Consider the following 18,453-nt stretch of genomic DNA (forward strand, 5'->3'; position numbering starts at 1 on the left):
ATGTTATTTTAATTTATTTCTATGGAATATAATGCATATGTTATTTCTTTGTTCATCTCCTGATAATTTCTCAAATGTTCGATGGTAAAAATATTATGCTCAGTGTTGTCGATATTAGTATGAAATTCGACACTAAACACCAATCTAATGATTATCTTTAGCAATCTGTACAATGCAACTGTGAATCTATGATAAACGCTTTCTACTCATCGATTGCAATCTTTACCTGCACTTATGAGATGAATAGCATGTTTATGTTCCATTTTTCTGAATATTATGAAGGTGTTGATTTGCATATTTACCTTTTACATGTATTTCAATTAATTCCTTGATTGATAACTTTGTAAATTTGAAGCTTTAGATCGACCTTTGTTAGATTAAGGTAGTGTCATATACTCATATTGCATTAATGTTACAAATCTTTATTCTCTACATCGTTGGGTATCTTAATTTAATATAGTTGAACCCTATAAAATAAAATTATACTATATCCTTGTGATTATTATAAAAATAGACCATCTTACCGTGTGAGATCGTCTCACACATTAACTACCATACTCCGTAATATGGAGTAATTATTTTCAGTCGTGCAAAATCCCCGAGAGAACCTCAACTAAAATGAGTTATTCACAATTTATGAGACCTTTTCTTCAATGTCATTTTTTTTTTGTTGGTGCGGTTTCTTACAAGTTAAAGCAACGGAATATTTTCATATGTGATTATAAAGGTAAGACGTGAAGAAAAGACACGTAATAGTCCCGATGATTCGTGAATTTTAAAAAAAATTGTATCAAATTCAGTATATATTTGGTTACCTATTACCTATTTTTGTTGGTGCAGGTTCTTACTCTTATATCAAACATAGAAAAAGTATCTTACATATTACTCATTCGTTCATTTTCCCCCTCTTTACCCTCAATGTAAGCAGCTAAAGGGTTTAATTAAAGGTAAACAAATGATTGGAATAGAAGAAGTGTATTCGATAAAGTGTATAATGGGAGGAGTATCATAATTGTTATTTTGCATTTGTCCATCAAAATATATTAAATTTACAGGGTTAATTTATATACATTTGTTTATCTATTATCTATATATGCCCGTGCAACTTTGCACGGGTTCTAAACTAGTTTCTCTATAATTTGCTTCGTTTACGTTGGGCGGTTTTGATAATAGTGTGGGCTTCTGTGAACCCAAATACTCAATAGATAGCTAGTCTTTTCTTTGTTTATCTATCACGATTATTTTCATAAGAGTACACAAAGTTTCACTTTCATTTTCATTGTTATTTTTGTTCTCCTCATGCTATCAAGAACATCACGTTAAACATATTTGAATAGAATAGTCAATTCACCACTTTGTTAGTTTGTTTCTTGAGTACTAGATCCATAAACTTAATACATGTGGTTGTTGTTAGTTTAGTGATATAGTGTTAGCAAAATTCTATTTGTTTCATTTGTTCAATAGAACTCTAAACAAAGTTACGTGATAATTAAATTACAAATTCGAGTTTTATAGCATGTAATTTATCCTCATGACTCATGTAAGAATATATATAATAAAAATCTCAACGATACTTTGTTTGTATGACCATGTGTCTATTTCATTTTTTTGCAAACAAGAAATCAAAACAAAAATATATTTTGTTAGTTGTACAAATGTTAACTAAGTAGCGAATACAAAAAAAAATAAAAAAACTAGAACAATGATGGAAAAAGTTTAGCTAAAATAATAACGTTATAGAAAACAAAAGGCTACAAAAAGAGGGCCTAATTCATTATCCAATTTACATGGTAAGGGCAACCCACATAACCAGGCAATTCAAAATCATATCCAACTCACTTAATTTAGAATTTGATCTTGCATTGTTAGATTTGGGAGAGGCTGGAGGAGGCAATTCATCAGATGGTTCGGGCTCAGGTGTCATAGCCGGTGAGAGCAAGTCAGAAACCTCACCAGACAGTGATGGGCTCGGGCTGGAGCTGATGATTGATTCAACCGAACTTGGGCTAAGGACCATGCTTGGCGCAGAAGCAGGGCTATAGTGCTCAACCTTAGCTGGGCTAGGCTCATCACCATCTGGAACATTACCTGTACAAACTATTCTATATGACGGTCTTGCGTTTTTTTTGTATTGTAAGTTTTAATAAATAGTAAATTTGACATTGTCCCTTTTAATAGATCATTTTCCAAAAAAAAAATAAAAAAAAAATCACCATTTTATCATTGTTATGATTTTTTTATCTAGAAATTTTTTTTCTTATAAATTTATGTGTGTGAAAAATCATAAATTGTCTGGTATTTATCATAATAATCACTTTTTATTTCATTACCTAACATGTCATCATTAACTTCGGCGCCTTCCTCCATCTCTTCATTAGTCATTAGAATCCTTTCAAGTTCATGGATGGTGACAGGTCCAGTTAGCTTTCTTTTTATTTCAGTGGTTGATGAACTTGGACTTGAGCTAGGAGATGTGTTTGGGCTTACTCCGTTTAAAATGGTCTCAATTGGGCTAGTGGTTGGTATCAAAAGTGTGCTTGTACTTGGGCTTGCGACTGGAGCTTTCAGAGGCGAGTACTCAGGAGTAGGCGTTGGGGCCTCTGATATTGGGGATGCTAGATTCGTTCCGGCTATGGATGTAGTGGACGTGGATGGAGTTATAGTATATGATGATATTCCCTTTGAGCCTTGTTCGGTTGGGCCTTGTCTTGTTGAGCCAACTTCGTTTTCATTCGTTGTAGATTTGGAAGTATCGTTGTTGTTGATTTGGGGGGCAGATGATGACGAAGTTGAGGATAAAGATGATGGCATTTTAGAAGATGAGCCAGTTGATGATGATGATCCGTCAGAAGCTGAGCCATTTGATGATGACGATGACGATGACAAATTATCATTAGATGATGATGAATGGTCATTAGATGATGACAATGCCAATGACTGGCCACTTGAAGATGATAATGATGATGATGATGAATGAGAATGAGAATGAGAATGTGATAATGATGATGTGGATGCGGATGATGATGATGATGATGATGATGATGATGATGATGATGATGATGATGATGATGATGATGATGATGATGATGAGAATAATGATGATAATGATGATAATGCTGATGATGCTGCTGATGATGATGATGATGAATGATCACTTGAGGAGCTAGAAGAGAAAACAGAGGCAAATCCTGAAATATATGATGGTAGAACCAATGGTGCTCCCTCTGGTGCATTTGGGTCATCATCCAAACCTATTTCGTGAATGAATAACATATAAATAGTTGCGGCTTAGTTTCACCAATTGTAAAGTGTATAACAACCTATAAAGTAGAATATTATTTAAACTAAAGTTCGAAAAATAACTTACTAAAGGCAGGTCCTGGGGCAAATGCAGACAAATAAGGGTCATAAGGGACACCTGAAGCCCTAATCCACTCATCATTTTCGTAGAGATAAGGAGGCATGAATTTCTCAGCAAGAGCATGCTCAATATTCTTAATACCACGCCACTTTACTCTATTGGACATATCTGATCCAGGCCCAACATTGTTATACTCACCATAATAGCATGTTTCAAGTGCAAAGGTTCCCTCCCAAGGCAACCATCCATCAGGTGCAATTAAATCATCAATATGTGACTCCATTATTATTGTCTTAGAGTACTCTTTCCATGGTCGTCCCAAGTACGCGGTGTTCTTTTTTCTAACCGGATAGTAATCTGGATCAGCTTCGAATCGACTTTTATGGATTATGATTCCTGTTGGCTGGTGTCTCTCCATTCGACCTTGAGCAGTTACTATGCACCGTTGATTGTCTAGGGGCTTCCGAACCACGAAGGTGCAGTTTTGGAAGAATGCTGCAGCATCTCCAAATATAAAGTCAATTGTACCTGTAACTCGACAATCCCGGTAGTACTGGCGATATGTGTGAGTGTATAGAGTGTCCTGGTATCCATCCATCTCACAATTGTAGAAAATGGATTGGTCGGATTGGACTCGAAGTGCCACAGCTTGGTGCTTGATTGCTCCAGCGGAGTTTTCTACACCTATGTCTTTAGCCATGAAGAAATCTCCTAGAACCGCTGTTAGATCACAAATGAGAAACTACGTCATTCTTAATTTGTGACCGACAACATGTTTAAAAAAATACAAAAAACTAAAAGCCATTCAATTTATCTGTAATGGTCAAATTACTATCTTCTAACTATTAAGAGAATAAGGATTCTCAAAATATTTTCCGTCCAAAGTGCTCTAACGTAAATATGGCAACAAATTAGATTTTCTTCCGTTAAACTAATACTAGTATAGATCCCGCGCGGATGCGCGGTATTTTAGATAGAAACATTGAAGAAAATAATAATAAAACTTGAAATTTAATTGTAAATTTATTATTATTAATATTTTGTATTAACGGTGGAAAAGAGAAAGTTCATATAATTCAGATGTAAATATAATATAATGAAAGCCCAATAACATATATGATATAATAAAAGTTCAATTACAAATATGATATAATAAAAGCCCAATTATAGCCAAATTCATTTAGGCGGGAAAATTTTGAAGAAGTCTTATTCTTTTAGTATAAGGGGGATTTCATTTAAAACATAATAATCTCTTCATTAAACTTTAAACTTTCAAATTTAATCTTTTAACTAAAACAAAATAAAATTAGTATAAAATTATAAACTATACATAACCATAAATTGTTATTTTCAACTTCGTGATGAAAAAAAAAATTTAAGCAAATTTATAAAATAAAATCATTAAATTGAGGTAATTAAAATATTTTCATAAATACACATATGTCATAAAAATTACTCAATTGTTTTGATTAATTTTGAGATTAATATTTTTTTTTTGCTCAAATCAAAATACAATTTAATGAGGTGAAATATGAAAATTAATGAGATACTTCCTCCATTCCATTTAATTCTATACATTTGCTTTCTACGCGTATATCGATGTTCGTTTTCTTTTTCTTTTTTTCATATCTTTAGTTACGTATTAATAAAAATTATAAAAATCTGATAATCACAATATACTCGGTAAGACAATTAAAATAGATATCACATGACTATGTGTGTGTTTGGCCTGGTTTTAAAAGTGTTTTTGGACTTGAAAACACTTTTTGGCCAAACACATCATTATTTAAAAGATAAAAAAAAAATTCTCAAAAGCCAAAAATCATATTTTTGCCCATAAAAATAGAACCAGCAATTTGGTACTTCTGCTTTTGAAAAATCACTTTTCGAAAATTAAGCTTGAAAAACAAATACTCATTTTCAACAAGTTAGGCCAAACATGCTCTATATTTTTATGATATATATTAGAAGTTGTATCGAAGATTCTCCCCACTTATGAATAGTGCCCAAAAGCAAATGTATAGAATTGAATTGAATGGAGGAAGTATTAATCTAAAATCTATAAGTAGTACTGTCGTAAAAATAAAAAATCTGTACATACCGCGCATTCGTTGCACGGGATCTAGACTAATATTGGTTTAAAAGAAAAACAAACTCCTAAAAGTTGATTAAAAAATCCGGTTTACGCTGATTCCTATGTAAAACGACTTTCAAAAAGAATTTGGGGTAAGATACCAAAAAAAAAGAGAGTAAATTATCAATTATACCCACGCTTAATCCACTTTTTAAAACTAACTCCCACGTCAATTTTTTTTTAAATTACACCCAAATTAATAGCTCAATTTATAATTTGCACCCAATGCCATTTTCAAGGGAAAAACTTTATGAAATGACGAAAATGCCCCCGCGTGTATAACTCTTTGTATTCATGACTCTTCATTTACTTTCCCTTTTACACCTCTTTCACCTTATTTCTCCCAAACACTTCCCCCAAATATTTTCCCATAAAAATTCCCTAAAATTTCCGTCATAATCCAAATTAAACCTTAATTATTGAGAGATTGTTCATCCATCGCCATCTATCACTTATGTAATTTATGTAAGTTGTCCTTCTATCTCTTCTTTCGAATTTGTTCTCTAGCTCAATTTTGTGTTTAGTATGTTGGTGATGAAGAACAATACACTGATTTAATCTTCTTAACTCCACTTTCTTTATCATAAAGGGCTTCCAATGCATAAATGAACCCAACCCAAGCATCAGATGCATTATCTCTTGCCAATGTCGCCCAATCAACAATTTCTTTAACAAACCCGATATCCGAGTACAAAATTTCTAAACAATAGGGAATGAGTTACCTTGAGGATGAGGAACACAATGAAGGAAATCAAATTGGGGAAGAGAGAGGGATGAAGAAGGGAATGAATGAGGAGAAAAACATCTAACCTACATATATAAGCTTAATAAAGGAAGGAAGGAAGAAGGGCAAAATCGTCATAAAATAAATGTTTTAACCCAAAAATTTTCAAATTTGACGGAAAGGTTACATGAAACTGATTTTGGGTGCAAATTATAAAGTGAGATATTAATTTAGATGTAATTTTTTTAAAAAAAAATTAACGTAGAAGTTAGTTTTAAAAAGTGGATTAAACGTGAGTATAATTGATAATTTAGTTAAAAAAAACACTTACACAATGTGGCGGTCTTGAAAGTTTTAGTACCATCGGCAAAGTTCTTATTATTTGTAATCCTAGTCTTAGTGGGGCCATCTCCAACAAACACCAAATGAGTCATCCACTTATAAAGCACAAGATACTCGTTATAAACACCTTCTTTAATATACACTATAAAACTTTCATTCCCGTACTTAGGAATATCTTGAAGGGCTTGTTCAATAGTCTTATACTTGCCACTTCCATCTTGAGCAACAACCACATTTGCCTTTGCCTTAAGATCCTCTGTCAAATTGGTGGATTCTAAGAGCTGACGACGACGACCGTCCAACCAAGCCGGCATTATCTCATTGTCATCGTCATGTCCCACCACTCGATTATTGGAGCTAAGAAGCCTACGCCTTCTCCTGTCTGGCTCGTCGTCTTCTAGGAGGGTACTATCAACATTGTCATTGGTGGAGCTTAGAAGGCGCCGATTCTTAAGCCAGTTATGAATAACATTGTTATTATCATGACCAACAACGTGCCTGTTATAACATATGTCACTCTATCACGTATATATTCTAAAAGTTTAAGAAAATATTGAGAAAAAAAAAAAGATTTCATGAAAAGTTGAATTAAGCAAAAAAAAAATGAATTCGAGTTAATAATTAGTGGTTCAAGATAGGGACGTTTTAAAGTAAATGGAGACCCGGTGCACCATAAAAATTTGAGGCCCCAAATATGAATGTACAAATGTATTATATGTCGAGGTTTGTATTAAATTTCATCAATAAAACTTATAAATATCGGTGACCAAAATCGGAGGCCCAGTTTTGCCGCCCGTGGTTGCCTGTGGCCTTAGACGCCCCTGGTTCAAGACTGTCATTACACAAAATATTTTAGTACTTACCTACAATTTTAAGTTGATACCAACAAAAGATCAATTACTTAACCTGGATACAGAGTATTTGTTTACTTATATGTTAAAATTAACTTTTTACTAATAATAAATATGCATGTTTCTAGGAGATGACTTTGTGTTTAGGATCATGGTTGTGCTTGCACAAAGTATTTACAAGCTCAATGGACATTTGAGGACTTGAGGTAATTTGGCTAGTGCAGGTCAAAAAAGGAAACGTTTTTCGACAAATTTTAAAAACAAAACATGATAATTTGAAGTTGTAAAATATAAAATATGGGGTCGTTTAGTTCGCTAAGGGAATTGAAGTTTAAATGAAGTAAGAGTTCCTATGATTTTTAAATCCCATGAAATAAAAGAAAGTTGTTTTGTTGGAATGTGGAAAGTGAATTCCACATAATTATCATTTACCTAGGGGATCTAGGTAAGCAATTCATGTGATTTGGAGCAAACAAACAATTTACTCATTTTGCAAATCACATGAATTGTTATTCATGTCCTTACATATTGATATTGTTTACCTAAATCATCATATATTTAATTATTCACTAAATACTAGACATTTATTCCATCAGAGGCGGACCCAGGATTCTTGTTATGGTGTAGCAAATTTCCCCAATTAGGACGTTTAGAAGGGAGCCCCATTATCAAGATTCAAACAAAGAAATAATGGCCAAGAGTTTAAGTATTCCAACGAAAATCAAATTAGTAAGTAGCCATTAATCAAGTTTAGCCAAAATTAACCTACACTACCAAGCTACTAAAACGTGAAACGAATTTTTCGTAAAGAAAATAGTCAAATACACGTAGAATCGAAAGAAAAATGTATTGAACGATTGATTGTTTACTATGACGTAAGTTTATCATTATTGGTTGACGATTAGGAATAGAAGTACAGACTTTTTAACATTGTAATCGTGTACTACTTCATCCAAAATTATCATGTCACCGTTAGTTGAACACGTTAGAAAAACCGTAAATCTAATATAAATAAGGATTTTCTTTAGTTTTAATTGGCATAATTCTTTATATTATTACTATTAAAAATTTAAAACATGAACCCAAATTACCAATATCAAACATCACATAGCACTTCAATCATTACCTATCCGTATGAAAACAAGTAGTACTTTGTACTCGTATTAAACAACCTCTAATTATATAAAAAACAAACCTATCATATACTGTATAATTAACAACAATTAGCTATTTAATTATTACATAAATATATAAATCTAACCCATCACACAAATATATTGCGAGAGACTATTAGAGGACTGAGGAGCAAGAGAAGTATTAGTCCGCCGCTAGAGTCTTTATCTGTAAAAATCTTCTAGGATTAAACTGGTTTAAAAATCATTAATTATTATATGAAACGGTTGAACTTATGTGAGACGGTCCATATATTAAAAAAAACATCCATGGATTAATAGCAATAAAACACCTCTTTTATAGTGTAAGACTATAATAATTTGTGTTAAAAATTTGTCATTTCCTCTTTGGAACTTTAAAAAACAGACAAAGAAAAAGTCTTGGAGAGTTCAATTTTATTCATAAAATTGAAAGAAAACCTTAAAGTCTATTTGCGCAAGAGGAATTGAGGAAGGAAGATAGACATCCACATTAATGAGGGGCGAAATACAAAATACATGGTGTAGCAAATAAATATTTTCTCAGAGAATTTTCAGTGAATGGTGTAGCACTTGGGACAGTATTGAATAACGTGGGTCAGCCCCTGTATCCCATAGATTAAGTTACTACTCGTATTATTTTTGGTACAATAAATTAGGTTACTATAAAGAGTGGTTTAAATACGGTATTTGATAATGAAAATGATAAATACAACCCTTAGGGTTATATTTAAGGTACCGAAAAAGGAAAGAAAAACTTAAATCAAATATTAATGATATCAATTTACGTGTAATTGTGTCATAAATTCCTAATTTAATTCCATTTTGAAAAGTAATTTAATTTTTAAATACAGCTCTTAGGACAGTTTACTCGAAAATTTGTTAGTCAGAATACCTTTGGACAGTAAGGAGGCGTCTGCGATTGAAGGACGGAATTTCAAGGCTGCTAAGCAAAATAGACATTTCATTAACAATTGCAAGACCATTACTAGACATTTGCATGGCAGTTTGAAGTGCCTTTCTAACCCTTTCGCTAGCATCACCGTTAGTATTATCAAACCCATCTAGGCACGTCTCTTGGTACGTCAATGTTGCACTTAACCAAATCTTTATATTTTCAAGTATTATGTTCACCTTGTTGATATCAAATTCTCCAATCTCCTCAAATGAGCGTTGGAGATCGTCGATTGAGTCCTGAAAGAGCTCCTTACAATCCTTGACTGCCTCAGCAGTCTTAGGATCTTCCGCAAGCTCTTTTAGGACCTCCGATTTACTAGCAACCTCGCTGATCTCGTCCTTGGTTGACTCAAAGGCCGCCCTGACTAACTCCTTTGGATCATCCGAATTTATCCTCCCAAGGCTTTTGAAACATGCCTCTTTATAGTCTGTGGGTTGACACATTTCTTGGACCGCTTTGGCCGAAGTAGTTGGTCTTCTATCATTGTTAGCGGCATAATTGAGAACAGCAATTGCGACCGCTGCCACTAACCCCACGAGGAGCAATATTGACAATGTTATTATCGAAGCTTGTGACATTTTTAAATGTAACCAACGAGTTTTGTTAAAACATAATCAATTTTTTGTTAATGATATGATCATTATTGTGAAAAAGGCACCTTCAAATGCAAGAAGGCTCTCTCTGCCGAGAAACCCTTTAATTTTTAAATTTGTAATACTATTTGTGAAAATAATTATAAAAAAGGCGCAAGGAAATCTTTGTTAAGAAATTATTAGTAAGTGCAACAAAATGTTGGTTAAGAAAATAGTTTTATGGGAAATGCGAGGAATCAATGATATCCATTCATACGAACTTAGGTTGTAAATTGCATATTTTGTTTGGTCGTACATTCTTAACTACCAACGATCTCATAGTTAACGGTATTCATAAGACTATTTTAAGACTATGTTTTTAGCCAAACAATTTAGTTTTTTTTTTAAATATATATATATATATATATAGAGGAATGATCAACTAAGGTCCATTATATATTTGAGTCCATAAGGTCTTTTGTGAGCCATTGGATGGAGGGAGATGGAGGGATGAGATGAACCCACCAAAAGTCATTATACAAGCAAATTAAGACACTTTACTAATCCACCCTAATTAACCACTAATTTACTATATATTTGTTTTCTACCCACCTATTTCTCTCTCATCTCACACATTTCACTCTTCTCTTCTCTAAAAAAAAAACCAAAAAAATCCAAATAAATAAAAAACCCAAAAAATCCAAATAAATAAAAAAAACCCAAAAAACCCAAAAAAATAAAAAAAAACCCAAAAAATCCAAATAAATCAAAAAATCCAAATAAATCAAAAAACCAAATAAATCATTCATTTCTCTCTTCCTCATTCACCACCACCCACCACTATCCCAACCGACACCACCCACCGCCCACATCCACCGCCACCTCCACCACCGCCGTAATTATATAAACTCGTTTTTTTTTTTTTTTTTTCCAGATTTTTTTTTTCCCACCGCCGCCGACACGTTTTTCGCCGGTTTTTTTTTTTTTTTTTTTTTTTTTTTTGTGTTAATTTGTATGTTTTGAGTTGTTTTTTCCATTCATTATTTTTTTTGTCTTTTATTTTATTTTAGTTGTGTTTTATTTTGTTAGTTCTCATTTTTTATTCATTTTCTTAAATCTCTCCTTGTTATACGTTTTATTTAAGATTTCGGGTTTTAAATCTCGTTTTTTTTTTGTGAGATACATTATTTTCATCTAAGACAAGAATGGACTAAAGTTATACAAAAATGAACCAAAGTTATACAAAAATAGACCAAAGTTATACATTAAATGCCTAGAGTTATACATTATATGCCTAGAGTTATACATCATATGCATAGAGTTATACATTATATGACTAAAGTTATACAATTTTGGACTAAAGTTTTACAAATATGGACTAAAGTTATACATATGAAGGACTAGAGTTATACAAAAATGGACTAAAGTTATACAACTATGGACTAAAGTTATACAAAAATATGGACTCAAATATATAATGGACCTTAGATTTTTAGATTTGTTTTAGATTTTTCATATTATTTTTTTTGTTTTTTTGTTGTTATTTTTTTTTGAGTAGAGTTATACATCAAATGCCTAGAGTTATACATTGTATGTCTAGAGTTATACAGATTGTGACTAGAGTTTTACATCTTTTGACTAGAATTATAAATATTGTGACTAAAGTTATACATTAAATGCCTAGAGTTATACATTATATGCCTAGAGTTATACATCATATGCATAGAGTTATACATTATATGACTAAAGTTATACAATTTTGGACTAAAGTTTTACAAATATGGACTAAAGTTATACATATGAAGGACTAGAGTTATACAAAAATGGACTAAAGTTATACAATTATGGACTAAAGTTATACAACTATGGACTAAAGTTATACAAAAATATACCAAAGTTGTACAAAAATGAACTAAAGTTATACAAACATGAACCAAAGTTATAACTTTGGTTCATTTTTGTCTAACTTTAGTCTTTTTTTGTATAACTTTGGTTCATTTTTGTATAACTTTGGTTCATTTTTGTATAACTTTGGTTCATTTTTGTATAACTTTAGTCCAATTTTTTGTATAACTTTAGTCCATTTTTTGTATAACTTTAGTCTATTTTTGTATAACTTTGGTCTATTTTTGTATAACTTTGGTTCATTTTTGTAAAACTTTGGTTCATTTTTGACTAACTTTAGTCCATAATTGTATAACTTTGGTTCATTTTTGTATAACTTTAGTCCATTTTTGTATAACTCTAGTCCTTCATATGTATAACTTTAGTCCATATTTGTAAAACTTTAGTCCAAAATTGTATAACTTTAGTCATATAATGTATAACTCTATGCATATGATGTATAACTCTAGTCAAAAAAAAAAATAACAACAAAAAAACAAAAAAAATAATATGAAAAATCTAAAACAAATCTAAAAATCTAAGGTCCATTATATATTTGAGTCCATATTTTTGTATAACTTTAGTCCATAGTTGTATAACTTTAGTCCATTTTTGTATAACTCTAGTCCTTCATATGTATAACTTTAGTCCTGATGGGGCATATTCTGCACCGCTGACCAAGTCAACACACTGAGCAAGGTCAAAGATATCCACAGCAAGTCAACGACTTAGATAGCCTAGCCGATGCATCCCATCGGCCTGCCACCTGGGTCTCGGCGCGACAACCTACCAGCCGGGACACACATCCGCGTACTCATATCCAAGACCCCTCGGCGGCGAGTCAACATTGTCCGCCGGCCTGCCATAGGTCCCTCGGCCGAGGGGTAGATCAGTCTTTCCACCTGCTAGCCACTTGGCCACTTGGCCACTACGTGACAAAAGGTGAAAGTCTATAAATACTCCTCAACCTTCATTGAGGAAAGGATCTCACAATTATAACCTAAATACACTATTCATCTGGTAATATCTCCCTTATCTCTCTACAATATATACCTAGCCAAGTTACACCTTGATCCTTTAAGTTTCATCGACTTGAGCGTCGGAGTGAGTACGCTTGGCACACGCCCAAGCCCTCGCCTTCGTTCATTGTTGCGGGGAGGCCGCGAGGGACGATAGAAGCAAGAAGGATTCAACTCAAGACATCATTCTACAAGTCACGGGTGGTAACTAATCACTGCTCTGGAATTATACCCGGAACAATTGGCGCCGTCTGTGGGGAAAGACACTAGAAGCTAGTCACATTCATTCCCAAAACAAAAAAAAAAAACACAAAAACCCACCCAAAAAGCTAAGAAAATGTCGAAACAGCAAGAGGTGTTCGTAACCGACGAGCCCCTCCACCCAGATGATACCTTCAACAATCTGGGAGTCGAGCAGCCCTCCACCGCGGAGTAATCCAACCGGAGTTCGGGATGCCGATAATGCCAGATCGCGCCGCCGACCAACCAGTCACCATCATGGGACATGTGGTTGACATAGCAAACCGAAAATGGTCCTGGACCTAATTAGCAATGCGTCGCGCTCACAATGTCACACCGACAAGAGCGGCGGAAACCACCCAGGAGACCCGGGCCCAAAACGTGACTCCGAGAAATCTGAACGGAGCACTAGGAGAAGTTGACCCAGTCAAGACGCCGGGGGAGCCCAAAGTGGGCGCGGTAGACCTAAGTCCTTCCCGCACTCGCGGAAGGACAGCGTCCCCGCCACACGAACGAGGCATATCCCAAAGGAGCCAGAGGAGTCCGACTCAGCAGAGTTGGAGAAGGAGTCACGATCGAAGAAGGAGCCCCTCCCGCTACGAGGGGAGAAGCCGGGATAGGGATGCGAGGAGCCGATCGCCACGTGTCATTCAACACGTGGTCTGGCAACCCCTCAACGCCTACGTCCTAGAAGTCCCGGTGCCAAACAAGCTAAAACCGCGCCACCCCTATCATACAAGGGGGATAGCGATCCACCGACCACGCCGAGGCTTTCGAGTCTTACATGTCGGTATGGGAGCAGCCCGACGAGGTCTGGTGCCGAATTTTCCCAACAACTCTGCATGGAATGGCTCGAGCCGGTACAAAGGGCTTCCCGATGGCTCGGTGTACTACTACGCCCGACCGAAGGGCGCTTTCCTAACCCAAGACTCTCGCAATAAGAGAAGGGCCGTAGAGACCTCCGACCTCCTAACTATCGACAAGAGGGGGCGAGTCTCTCCGAAGCTACGTGAAGAGGTTTGATGGAGAGGTCCAGCAGATTCGAGAAATCAATCCCGAATCGGGCGGCCTTCGTGACCGATGAAGGGCCTCCCAAAAGGAGATTTAAAAACGAGCTCATCAAGTGCGGAGGCCTAGGTTTGGACGCCGCAAGGAAGTTGGTCGACCAAGCCATCAAGGTGGAAGACTACCACAAGACTTGGGAAGGCCCCGGCGAGGCCAAGCACTCAGAAAGGAATAGCCGCCGGGAGAATAACCCGGACGAAAGACGCCGTGACAACAATGGGTCACGATCCGATGAGAGACGCCGTGAGAATAATAGGTCACGGCTAGAGAAGTCCGCCAGAAAACAAAGCTCGGCGAATGCCGGGGGGAGCTCGGGGACATACTACAAAAAGCGATACGATGATCACACCCCCCTAGTCGCGTCGGCCGCCGATGTTTTCGCTTTGAGCAAAAACGAGGGCCAGAAATGGGAAAGACCCCCTAGGCCGAGAAGTGATGGTGACACGAGCCAGTACTGTGAGTACCACGGCCACACCGGACATCTAACCAACGATTGCCGACACCTGAAGGATGCCATTGAAGAACTGATTCGGATGGGGAACCTCGGCAAATATGTTGCCAGAGGACAAAACCGATGCCTGCGCAGATCAAAGAGCAAGCCCGCTCCCGAGCGAGTAGGAGTGATCAATGTCGTCGTCAGGGACGACGAGAGCGGCGAGTTCACTCCTGGGCACAAACGGCACCTGGATAAACCTTATCAGGCCATCAACTTTGCGCCCAACACAAAGTGACCCCGCTTCCAAAGTTCCCGATATGACCATCGGACGGGAGGATTACGAGAGAGTCGTCTCTCTTCACGGCGACCCACTTATGGTTCACCTAGACATAGCCGACCACTTGGTGAAGGGGTGCCCGATTGACACAGCGCCTACACCAATGTTATTAATAAAGAATGCTTTCTCGGCCTCGGCCCGAGGATTGAAGACTTGAGCCCCCGCACCAACCCGTTATACTTGACTTTTTGGGGCCGGCATGGTACCCCGGGGTCAATCGGTTTTGCCGGTAAGGTTCGGCGAGGGAGGTGCGGCCAAGAACGTCATGTCTAAATTCGTGGTCATCGACGGTACACCTGCCTACGATGTACTCATAGGCCGGATCACTTTGAGCGAGATCGACGCTGTAATATCCATCCGGCCCCGACATTGATGTATGTCTCGGACCGGGGAGGCACATAAGCTCATCTCGAAGAAAGAGGAAGAACCCGGTTTGTGGGAGGTTCACGCTAACGGCCTCTCCGCGACATATGGCTCGAAGGCCGACATGGTTATCATCAGCCCAAACGGGGACGTATCCGAGCACGCCTTGAGGCTTACCTCAGTGACCCCCAAGGAATCCAAGTACGAGGCGGTGATAACCGGAATTGAGCTAGCTAAAGCCGCCGGCGTAACGTATCATGGTAAAGACAGATTCGCTCCTCGTGACCAACCAGGTTAGAGGAGAGTGCGAAGCCCAGGACTACAAGACAATAAGGTATCTAGTAAGGGTGAGAGCTGTCGCTCGTAACTAGAATCGTTCGGATACAAGACACACCCGATCCGGAACGACCAGGACCATCGGCATGATCGAAGGAGCAGAGACCGAGGAGGTAGAGATTGATCCGGGCCGCACCATAACCATCGGTGTCAACCTGGAACCAAAATTCAGAGCCGACCTCCGGACTCGCCGAGAAAGAACAAAGACGTTTTCGCATACTCAGCGGCCGAGATGCCGGGCGTGAATCGAGAGGTGATCGTTCACAAGTTGAACGTACTCCCCACCGCTCGCCCAGTCAAGCAGAGAATGAGGAACTCCTCGGTCGAAAAGGACGAAGCCATCAAAGCCGAAGTAGATAAATTACTAGCGGCAGGTTTTATCATGCCTTGTACTTATCCTGAGTGGTTAGCCAATGTTGTAATGGTGAAGAAATCATCGGGGGCGTGGAGAATGTGTGTAGACTTCACCAACCTTAATAAAGCATGCCCCAAAGATTGTTATCCCTTGCCTCGGATAGATAGCTTAATCGACGCCACGGCGGCAGCTACACCATGCCGAGCCCGCCGGACGCCTTCTCGTGGTATCACCAAGTGTTTATGGCCGAGGAAGACATGCCTAAATGCGCATTCATCACCGCCAACGGCACATACATTACACAAAATGATGCCGTTCGGTCTCAAGAACGCCGGAGCGACGTATACAAGGCTGGTGGACAAAGTGTTTCAAAATCAAAAAGGACGGAACATTGAGGCATACGTCGACGACGCTATTGTAAAAAGCAAGTCCGACAACGAGCATCCGGTCGATTTACACGAGACATTTTGTTCACTAAGGAAATACAAGATGAAGCTCAACCCAATGAAATGCAACTTCGGTGTCCGGGCAGGAAAATTCCTAGGCGTACTTGTCAGCGCCAGAGGCATAGATGCCAATCCGGACAAAGTCCAAGCAATCCTAGACCTGCCCGAACCAAGGAATCGGAAAGAGGTTATGATACTGACAGGGAGAATGGCGGCTCTCGCCCGTTTCATCTCTCGGTCGGCCGATAAGAGCACCCCATTCTTCAAAGTCTTTGAAAGGAAATAAAGACTTGGTGGGGGAGGAACAGAGCACTGACTTTCAAACAATCGAAAGCTCATCTTCGGACTCTCCCAACCCCGTCCGGGCCGATAATGGGGAGACGCTATACCTATACATAGCAAGTAACCTCGGCCACGGTCAGTGCCGTGATCATCAGGGAAGAAGACAAACAGCAACACCCAATCTACTTCGTCAGCCATACACTGTTGCCCGCCGAAAGAAACTATCCACTAATCGAAAAAGCAGCCTTCGCCGTCGTCGTCGCCACAAGGAAGTTAAAACCCTACTTCGACGCACACCCCATGACGGTCCTAACCGATCAGCCATTGGAGAAATCCTTGGAAAAATTCGAACAATCCGGCAGGCTCATCAAATGGGCAGTGGAACTCTCCGGTTTCGGCATTCAGTACAAACCAAGGCCTTCGATAAAGGGGCAAGCACTCGCAGACTTCCTGGCCGAATGCACGTATCAGGAAGAGCCAAACCCAGGCATATGGGAGGTCTACACCGACGGTTCCTCCACGGCGAATAGCTCAGGAGCCGGCATCCTTATCATCAGCCCAAACGGGGATGAGTTTGAGTACGCCTTGAAATTCACCTTCTCGGCCTCGAACAATGAGTCCGAATACGAGGCGGTGATAACCGGAGTCGAGCTAGCTAGGGCTGCCGGAGCAGAACACATTGTGTTAAAAACTGACGCGCTATTGGTCACCAACCAAATCAGAGGAGAGTATGAGGCTCGGGACGACGGAATGGTAAGGTACCTAGAGAGGGTAAAAGCCGACGTAGCGAAATTAAAATCTTTCCAGATCCAGTGTGTCCCCAGATCCGAGAACAACCGGGCCGACGCGCTCTCCAAACTGGCCAGCTCAACTATCAAGAATGTCAGCCGAACCGTGCTGGTAGACATCAGGAACGCGAAAAGCATCACTGAGACCGTCGGCATGGTGGGTAACATAGAGACCGAGACAACGTGGATGACTCCGATAATGAGATACAAACTTACAGGTGAGTTGCCGGAGGGCCGCAATCCCTCGGCCAAAATAAAAAGGATCGCCGCCAGGTACCTGTTGTTCGAAGGAGAACTGTACAGAAGATCCGTAATAAGACCACTCTTGAAGTGTGTCGGTCCGGCCGACGCAGATCGAGCATCGATGTAAATCCACGAAGGCATCTGTGGACATCACATGGGGGCAAGAACACTAGCCCACAAAGCTCTCCGAGCTGGGCTACGGCCCACCATGCTTCAAGATTCCGAGAACGAAGACCAAGAAGTGCACGAATCGTCAAATGCACGCCCGGTGATACACGCTCCCTCCGGGGACCTACAACCGGTGCTTAGTCCCCTTCCCTTCGCACAATGGGGGATGGACATGCTAGGGCCATTCCCAACGGCCCCCGGGGGAAGGAAGTTCTTAATCGTCGCCGTTGACTACTTCACCAAATGGGTTGAGGCCGTAGCGAGCACCCGGCCGAAGACCACAAACCGCCGTCGTAAAGGTAACTGGGAAAACGTTATAACCCGCCGGATTACCCCAAGTTATGGTATTCGACCACGGCCGCGAGTTTTGGAGCGACCTGATAATGAACTGGTTAGAG

General features: G+C 38.6%; 2 protein-coding genes across 2 annotated transcripts; both read right to left on the reverse strand.

Moving 5' to 3' along the window:
* Positions 1–1,574: 1,574 nt before the first annotated feature.
* LOC141599900 (uncharacterized) lies at positions 1,575–4,075 on the reverse strand. Its single transcript, XM_074420027.1, has 3 exons — positions 3,368–4,075; positions 2,331–3,251; positions 1,575–2,088 (listed from the first exon to the last, which is right to left on the reverse strand). Exons 1-3 carry the CDS (start codon positions 4,059–4,061, stop codon positions 1,784–1,786), a joined length of 1,920 nt encoding a protein of 639 aa, XP_074276128.1. The 5' UTR covers positions 4,062–4,075; the 3' UTR covers positions 1,575–1,783.
* Positions 4,076–6,015: 1,940 nt separating this feature from the next.
* On the reverse strand, positions 6,016–10,281 carry LOC141601175 (putative pectinesterase/pectinesterase inhibitor 28). Its single transcript, XM_074421445.1, has 3 exons — positions 9,459–10,281; positions 6,581–7,059; positions 6,016–6,194 (listed from the first exon to the last, which is right to left on the reverse strand). The coding sequence occupies exons 1-3, from the start codon at positions 10,097–10,099 to the stop codon at positions 6,016–6,018; spliced, it is 1,299 nt and encodes a 432-aa protein (XP_074277546.1). The 5' UTR covers positions 10,100–10,281.
* Between the last annotated feature and the right edge of the window lie 8,172 nt (positions 10,282–18,453).

The sequence above is a fragment of the Silene latifolia genome, chromosome 9, assembly GCF_048544455.1.
Source record: "Silene latifolia isolate original U9 population chromosome 9, ASM4854445v1, whole genome shotgun sequence".
NCBI classification, from domain to species: Eukaryota; Viridiplantae; Streptophyta; class Magnoliopsida; order Caryophyllales; family Caryophyllaceae; genus Silene; species Silene latifolia.